This window comes from Gymnogyps californianus, chromosome Z, assembly GCF_018139145.2.
Source record: "Gymnogyps californianus isolate 813 chromosome Z, ASM1813914v2, whole genome shotgun sequence".
In the NCBI taxonomy this organism is placed as follows: domain Eukaryota; kingdom Metazoa; phylum Chordata; class Aves; order Accipitriformes; family Cathartidae; genus Gymnogyps; species Gymnogyps californianus.
The window spans coordinates 6,888,610-6,897,183 of NC_059500.1; the positions used below are offsets into that span (position 1 = coordinate 6,888,610).

The following is an 8,574-nucleotide window of genomic DNA, read 5'->3' on the forward strand; positions in this document are numbered from 1 at the left end:
TCCTTCAGTGATACAGAGAGTATTCGCTAATCTTCAAAATCTCTCAACAGCTTGTCCTCAGTAGTACTGCTTCTATCCAATTTAAGGAGGAATCCAGATACTTATGTGAGAATCCCAGCTTGAAAAATTAGATAAGGGAACATACTGATAAACAAGTACCAGTTGAAAATAATCTCTGAATTTTCTGTTAAGCACCAGAAATGTATGATGCTAAACTTAGAATAATTACACCAGTACAGAGACATGGCTCAGCTGAAAATTTTAAGCAGCCCTGGGAGGAGGCAGAAGTGTCACACACTCTTCTAAAAATTGTGAAGCCACTAATGTCACTGGCCTGTTAAACGTTTCAGTACTCCTGACCCGTAGCAAAACTTTTCAGTACTCCTGACCCATAGCACCTCCTACATAAGTGGGGGGAAAAAAGACACTGAGAGGCTTTCTGATGGTGCCTTGAGATTTCATTCATGTACTGCTATTTTCTAAGTGTTCTTCATCAGCATAGGAGCAAAAGCTAAAAAACAAAAATGCTTAAATACAAACCTGTATGGCACAAATGAACAAATCATGTGTCCTTTGAGGGCACAGAAAGGGAGAGAAAGTAGTATAAACAACACATGGCAGGCCACAGCTAAAGTCAGTACAGGCTGAATCCAAGATAATGTCCTGTAGTCCATTCTGTGACAACAGATTGTATCTTTAATTGTACTTCCAGCCTGTGTGTTTCCATGGTGCCATCAATTTCCAGAGGGTACCTGCCTTCTTAGACCACCGTTTCACATAGTGAAAGGGGGGGAAAAGTACATGTCACTTTGCCCAAGAAAACACATAACGCCAAACTGCTAACATAGGTTAAACCAGTATAAATCAGTGAAAATATACTGACTTCCTCACTATACGCTAATACTATGGGTGCTGATAGTAATTCACTAATCAGCAGTCATCATCTGAAATAATGGTAGAAGCAAAAAGCATGAAAAGTCTTTCCTTACCTCTTGACGCTTGCTAATAACAACAACAACATTAAACATTCGATACAGCTCTTAAAAATATTGCTTTTTTATGAGGTTCAAGCATAGACAGACTCACGTGGTATCTAAAGAGAAATGAGATCCACTGAAAGCAAAGAAGTCATCCTAAGCATTTACTTGGTATTTACTTCATCATTCTGGTGAAGAACGATGACAAAACCACCATCTCTGCGCTACTGAGTTTAAACAGAAAAATTGAATGGAGCCTTACATGCAGTAGTCCTGACAAGGGCATGATTAGATGAGCTCTTGTGATTCAGTTGATTAATCACTGTTGTACATTTGCCTGTTTTACATTGAAATCAACCAAACAAAGCTTGCTCGGCCACGTGCTTCAACTACATACATACACAGTGGACAAAGAGTGAACAGAGGATCATGGGCAAAGCCCACACACTGTTTTATGGAACACATGAGGTCACATTGAACTCCACAAAGGCATCCGATGAACCTCCTGCAGGACTAAGTCAATGGGAAGTCAACAGCTTTATTTACATTCTATAAGATGGGCTATGGTGGGCTAAAAGTGGCCAATATTCCAAATAAGAGGATTAAACTGCTGTTTATCATCTTTTTTTTCCCCCTCTGGCAGTAAGTTTTTGCTCATGATTACTCTTCATGCAAAACTCGTCCTTTGATGATAAAGCAGGTACCACTTAGTTCTTTTTTACTTAGTATCATGGCAGTTCAGACATTTCCACCGCCAGGGAGGAGGCACAGCAGGAGATCTTATTGTATTTTAAACACTGCTCTTTTTTTGGATCTACCTCACGGAAAAGGTAGTTAAGAAAGCAGCTGGCAATTATATTCAGTGTAACAGTTCAGTTTTGTGAGGTTTGTGAAGCAAACAATCAGAGACTGAGAGGTTAGCCAGTCAGTATTGCTGGCACCCCACACATCCCCGAATGTGTCACCACAGTCCAGCAAACCTCCTGTCAAACGGGATGATTACATGAACGTTTGATGGAGACCTCGAGATGACAGCTGTTCTGCCTGATGCTGCAATGATCATACACACACTGAGTTTGCATGCAATGAATGAGACTGCAGACATAATTTTAAACATGGATAATTTATCCCTTTGGCTAGCATCTCCTCAGGCAGACAATGGCACGACCTATTTTCAACACAGCTTATAGTTACCTTCAGATGACATATCAGGTTACCATGAACTGAGCAGCTTTCTCAAATAACGTCTCAACCAACATATGAGGTATCAGCCACTGTACAAGGTACTAGCACTTAATATATCATTACTATTTTTTTACTTTGAGACATGCACTGTTCCTCAGATTCAGATATATCCACAATGCACTGACAATGGAACAGAAGCACAGACAGAAAACTGGCCTTTATAGAAAAAGCCTGTCTCAGTTCCAACAAAATCCTCCCTCTGGGCAACCCATTTGCCTGCAGGCCCTTCAGCCTTCATCTCCACCACACAGGCTGGGATGATGCAAAAATTAATCCTGTTACAACTCTCCTTTCTGCTCTTCGCACCCTCCCTAACGACCCCAAAGGACACCATCCTATCCTGAGAATCTCCATACAGGCTCCAGGCCCTACCGCAACTGGTCTGGATGGACACTGGATCAGGAATGAAGCTTCTGATTCTCGGTCTACCTTCAGGGGAGGGGGTGGGGGGAACACACACACACACACACAAAAACCCCACAAAAAACCTCATTCTGCATTACAAGGTAGATCTACCACTGTGGAGGGAGGTCCCAACACTTATGTACGTCCACCCCCCTGGAGAATGCAACTGTGGCAGCCAGGGGGTCTGGCTGATTTGTTTCACGCCCATCAGTGTTCTGTAAAGTACTTGCCGTTCAAGCGAGAGAAAGCCACAGGCTCTGAGGTACCAGACAAGGTAGTCAAAGCCCTAATTCTCCCTCTGTTTTTTCCTTCAACCTCCTTTTCGTTGTTCTCCCCGCTGGAACAGGCGCCCGAGGCAGCACTGAAAGCGTTTTACACGCTCGCCGACGGGGCTGCGCTGAGGAAACCGCGGGGGGAACGGCAGCGGCCTGTGGCGGGGCCAGCAGGCCGCACGCCGGGAGGGGCCTAGGCGGGCCCAAGATGGCGGCGGCGCGAGGGGCGACGGGAGCTGTAGTTCCCGGTCCGCCCCCTGCGGAGCGCGGCTGCCGCCGGGCCCGGGGAGCGGAGCTGCCGCCCGCCGGGGCGGAGGGGACGCGGGGCAGGGGCGGCGGGGGCCGGCTGCAGAGGGGTCGGTCCCTGGCGCCCTCCAGCTGAGGCTTTCGCCTTACAGCTCTGCGGGACGTCGGAAATCAGATTTCACAGGGAACACTGCGGATCAGATTATACCGGGGGTTTTAAGATAAATTGTGGGATTTGAGGTGGATTTATCTGCTCGGCCAGCCGAAACATTTAATTTTAGAAGCACTTATGTAACAGCACTGGCGTTCCCCAAAGAAAACAACCCCTTTCCACCCAGCTGCCAACAGACCTCCTGGGCGGCTGTTTCCAGCAGAGTTACTAATTTGGGAGATTTCACTGCAAAAACACCCAGCCAGGGAGAAGACGGACCCCATGAGAGCAGGGTCTTCTGGCCGCCTTTGCGAGCACGCCTCTGCAGAGCCCAGCGGGGCACCTGCGGCCGGGAGCATGGGGGACGGGGCCATGTCGGTGCCTGGCACGTTGAGTACCAGGCTGCCGGCAGGGACTGAGCGTGGGGCTGCCCCACACCAAGAAACTGCTGCTCGGTGTCCGGTTTGCTCCTCCGTCAAATGGACCTGCGGAAGCGAAGCAGCCCAACTCTGCCATCCGGCAATGTGTTAGCGTCCAGCTGATCCAGAACGGCAGAGAAGTAACGGCCCTTGTTCCCAAGGGTGGTTGCCTGAACTTCATCGAGGTAAATAACCTGCATCCAAAACCAATGAAGTTAACAGTCCCAGTGTAACCACTCAGAAGTAGTGATGTTACTCACCCTACGCTTTGGGGAGTGTAGAACTACTGTGTTCTGCTGGTTAGTAAACACCGACTGTGAAATCGTTCAGCTCGAATTTTCCACCTTGAAGCTCTTTCAACAGACTCAGGGCGCAGCCACTCCACTGTACATATAGATGTAAATTTACCAAATCCCGTCTTGGTTGTTAGCCTTACTTGGCTTTATACTTATTTGTTATTGCAATTAAATCGTACAGTTGTTTTTAACAGTCTGGTTACTGCTAAATTCTAGGAAAATGACAAAGTTCTGGTTGCTGGTTTTGGTCGGAAGGGTGACCCTGTTGGCGACATTCATGGAGCTCAAGGTTGTCAAAGTAGCCAGTGTTTCTCTGTTGACCTTGTACAAGGGCAAGAAGGAGAGGCCAAGACCATAAGTTCCTTGTGTGCAAGCTAGAGTAGTAGTAAACATTTTAATTTGATAATTCTTCTATGCCTGTGTGATAATAAATGGTTTGTATATACAGATATATCCTCTGCATGTTATTAAACACTGGGTGAGATGTCTGAGTGAACATTTTTGCAATGGATGGCACTAACTAAACCTGACCACTTCTCTTTGGTTTTGGATCAAACAAACAATACTAATTTTGAAGAACATGGTGAAATGAAGAAAAACCGTCATAACAGAAGTGTCCTGAAGCCCTACTAAAGTTTAAAAAGAAACAGCAAACCCTACAGTAGCATCATCTCAAATGATCTTTCCTAGATCTTAACGTCTTAGTGAATATTTATGCACCAAATGCCATAGTTTGTTTCAGTATATTCATTTTATTTATTCATCAGTTTCCTTCCTAGTCAGCTTTTAAGTATTCCTAATATTCTTAAGATTGTAAAGCAAAGCTGTAGCATTTTTACAAGATTAACCTCCCTATTCTTAAAATTACCAAATAGCGATTGCATTCTCCACATTGGAATTGCATCTTCTGAAGAGTTGCTTTTTATAATAGTAATGTTTGCTCCTGAAACTGTTGCTGGGTTTTCTGGTTTTGGGGGTTTTAATGGGGTTTTTTAATTACTTATTTAATATTTTTTGATTATTTATTCTATCCAAATTGAATGTAAAAACAGCCCTATGTATATTTTCTAGTTAAGCTGTGAACACAGGTTGTATTAGTAAAGATACATTTAGATCTAGTTACTGCTCCTTCACCGTAATTCCAGAAAGGGAAGTGAATGTTCATGACTGTTTCTTTCAGGGAGTGGACTGCTTGAATGAGGCAGCTGTGCCTGTTCAGTCGGCAGTTGCAGATTGCTACTTTGGCAGTATGGACGAACAGCAACTTTCAAAACTGTTTCTGATGCGACTTTCAAATGCTTGTTTCTGTTACAGGATTTTACCATGGTGCAGATCCACTGGAAGACTTAGGGGCAATGTAGTTACTTCAGTCAAAAGTTGGAAGTAAGAAATCCTGGCTCAGCTACCATCAGAGCTCCTTGGCATCTTCCTCGCTCACCCTAGAGAGACCATACGTGACATTTCTGCTTTTGCTCGCGTTGTGAGCAGCTTGGCAGGCGCCTGCTGCATACACCTGATAAGGATGCAGAGGAACTGAGGGGCTTGGTGGGCTCCAAGAACACTGCTGAAGAAGGAAGGAGCCTCCCACACTGCAGCCGCGGCCACTCCACCCAACACAGGGGCGATGCCACCATGCCCTCCTCACTTTTAACACCGCTCCATGCCCATCCCGAGTGTGGGGGCCATTCTCCGTTTCTCTTAACTACGGAACACTCTGCAAGCATCCCTGATGCTACGGCGAAGGGCCGCACAAGGGCCATTTGGTGAAGCCAACCCGAGCTTCTGCACCCTTCGCACCTTTGCCGTTCCTCCTTTCCTCAGAGAAGCTGAAGCGCCCTTTCGCTGCCTCACGTCGGGGAGGCGGCCGACGCGCCGCACTCCCTGCCTGCCCCCCCTCCCTAGCGAGGTCGGTAACTTCCAGAGACACCGGATTAAACAAGTTAAAACCAGGGACGAATCGCCGCTGGTACCCAGGTGCTGCCACATGCTGAAGGAACCGAACTCCCGCCACGGCGGGGCCGGGCCGGATCGGGTCCAGTAGGGCCGGGTCGCCCCACCCGCTGCCGGGCGGGAGTTTCAGTCAGGCGCGGCGCGGGCAGCCCGCGGCGGGGCCTCGCGGCCGCAGCGAGGCAGCGCGGACGGGGCGGGTTTCTCTCTTTCGCGCTCGGCAGCCGTAGGGGAAGCATGGGTGAGCGCCGCGGCGGGCACCGGGCCGGGCCGGGCCGGGCGGGGTGCCGGGGGTAAGGCGGCGGGGGCACCGCGGGGAGGGTGTGGGGGGGGCCGTAGCGCTCTGCCCTCATTGCCCCGCCAGCCCGCCGCCGGCTCTGGGCCCTCCCGGCGCCGGGGTGGGCGGTAGCAGCAGCGGCGGCGCCGCCGCCATTACCCACCACATCGCCGCCGCTCTTCGGGAGCGAGGCGGCCGGGCCCCGTCCCCGCATACACAGCGCGGGGTGGTCGCACGGGGCTGGGCCGCCTCCCGGGGACGGTGCGGCGGCAGGATCGGCCCCCTTCATCCCTCTCCTCCCTTGTTCCGCAGGGAAGTGCCGAGGGCTCCGCACCGCCCGGAAACTCCGCAGCCACCGCCGCGACCAGAAGTGGCACGACAAGCAGTACAAGAAGGCCCACCTGGGCACGGCGCTGAAGGCCAACCCCTTCGGCGGCGCCTCGCACGCCAAGGGGATCGTCCTGGAGAAAGTGTGGGTAAAGCTCCGCGGAGTGCCGCCGCCGTGGGGGGGTGGCGGCAGCGTGGGCGGCTCGTGGGGCGAGCACACAGTGTCACGTCCCGTCCCCCCCTCCCCCCGCCGTGTGCCTGACTCCGCGGCTGGCTGGTGCGTGGCGTGGGGCATCTGGCTGCCCGGGGAGGTCCCCCGGGAAAACAGGCTTTTGAGAGGGACCTCAAGAAAGAAGCACTGTTAAGCTATTTTGTTTTCTAAACACGTGAGGGGTTTTGCTGCCTGTAACGTGCTACATTTCTATGAGCTTCTACGTGCTAGGTTGAAAAGGGTTTATTTTTCCAAGTGGCAGTGCTGAAAGGTATTTTTTTGTCACACACGTGTCACTTTAAAAACTGTGCTTATTTAGAAGCAAAAGAATAAAAATGTCACTTAACTCAGTTTAGGATTTGGGGAGGGGGTGGATTTTGTGTGTGTGCCTTGTGTCAGAGATCCCATCTTTTTTTTTCTTTCGTAATTATAAGCTTCATTGGGATGATGCCAGGGCTCCAAGGTGTTACTCTTTTTTTCCTTCCAGATTTTTATTTACCGAATTAGTATGTGTCGGTAGGTGATTAATTTTAAATTTTGCTCAGCAACTGGGCTTTTATATATTGAGTAGCTTTAAATGGATAATAGTTCTTCGTTTTGAAGTACAGATACAACTTGCACTTAGTACAAACTAATACAGTAATTTGGGGTGGTGTAATGAATATCTGCTAGTTCATCAAACTAATCTTTTCTAATTTATTTCTATGTGCTTCCGTTTTAGTGGAGTAGAAGCTAAACAGCCCAACTCTGCCATCAGGAAATGTGTTAGAGTCCAGCTGATTAAGAACGGCAAAAAAATAACAGCTTTTGTTCCCAACGATGGTTGCCTGAACTTCATTGAGGTAATTTTCAAGAAGTCATCTATAAAAAGTTGTATGTGACAGTGAAAAAAACACATAATTGACAGATTTAGGGGATGGTTAGACAAAGGTTCGTGGCATTCTGCACCACGTGTATCTTAAAGCTGTAACTGCAGAGGCAGATGAAAAACACCGGAGATCTTTTTGTACTTTCCACTCCTTAGCAAATTTCTCAGCTGTGCTGCTGCAAGCTAAATGACATGTCGGCTTACGTTTCCAAAACACTGAAGGGGATATAATAGTCCTTTATTCTGGTATATCTATCAATAGGCTTCAGTATTTCCACCCTTTCCTTAGCAAGTCTAGGGTGTGGCTTATGCTTAATGTTACCCATTTCAGAAGTATGTACAGGTTTAATGTTTATAGCTCTCTAACTACACGGTCTTTCATTGCAGGAAAACGACGAAGTTCTGGTTGCTGGTTTTGGTCGGAAGGGTCACGCTGTTGGTGACATTCCTGGAGTTCGCTTCAAGGTTGTCAAAGTAGCCAATGTTTCTCTGTTGGCCTTGTACAAGGGCAAGAAGGAGAGACCAAGATCATAAATTTAGATTAATTTGCCAAGAATGTCAATAAAATTTTTGATTGGTAAAACTTCTATGCTTGGTATTTAAGGCTTATGATTTTTTAAATGTGTATCTGCAAGTGATATACCTCAGAGACGTTGGGGCGTACTGTGTTTTTTGTTGCTGGCAGCTGGCTTTTTCTCCTGTAAGAAATGCTTTGCTGCTGAATGACAGAAGAGGGCCAGAGCATCTTTATAACCAGCAGGTGAGCTTGAAAAGCACTTGCATTTCCAAATTTACGTTTGTGTTGTGTGGAGCAACACAGCTGTCTGCTGGGAACTTCAGAGACTTACTTCATAGGATGAAGGGGTGTTCTAGTGCTTTGTGGACCATCCCTGATTGCCAGCGCCTTCATGAAGGCTGCTTCAGCTTAATAGC

At 48.0% G+C, this 8,574-nt stretch overlaps 1 protein-coding gene and 1 pseudogene across 1 annotated transcript; both read left to right on the forward strand.

Annotated features, from left to right (window-relative positions):
* The first annotated feature begins 3,107 nt into the window (after positions 1-3,107).
* Positions 3,108-4,369, forward strand: LOC127027215 (40S ribosomal protein S23-like; annotated as a pseudogene).
* Positions 4,370-6,175: 1,806 nt separating this feature from the next.
* On the forward strand, positions 6,176-8,228 carry LOC127027350 (40S ribosomal protein S23). Its single transcript, XM_050913009.1, has 4 exons — positions 6,176-6,199; positions 6,548-6,707; positions 7,495-7,615; positions 8,029-8,228. The coding sequence occupies exons 1-4, from the start codon at positions 6,196-6,198 to the stop codon at positions 8,173-8,175; spliced, it is 432 nt and encodes a 143-aa protein (XP_050768966.1). The 5' UTR covers positions 6,176-6,195; the 3' UTR covers positions 8,176-8,228.
* Positions 8,229-8,574: the final 346 nt, after the last annotated feature.

What these genes read in the sequence shown, in the direction of transcription:
- LOC127027350 (XM_050913009.1), top strand. An exon ending in GGGATCGTCCTGGAGAAAGT is followed by an intron (nt 6,708 to 7,494) that starts GTGGGTAAAGCT and finishes CTTCCGTTTTAG; the next exon opens with TGGAGTAGAAGCTAAACAGC. An exon ending in GTTGCCTGAACTTCATTGAG is followed by an intron (nt 7,616 to 8,028) that starts GTAATTTTCAAG and finishes CTTTCATTGCAG; the next exon opens with GAAAACGACGAAGTTCTGGT.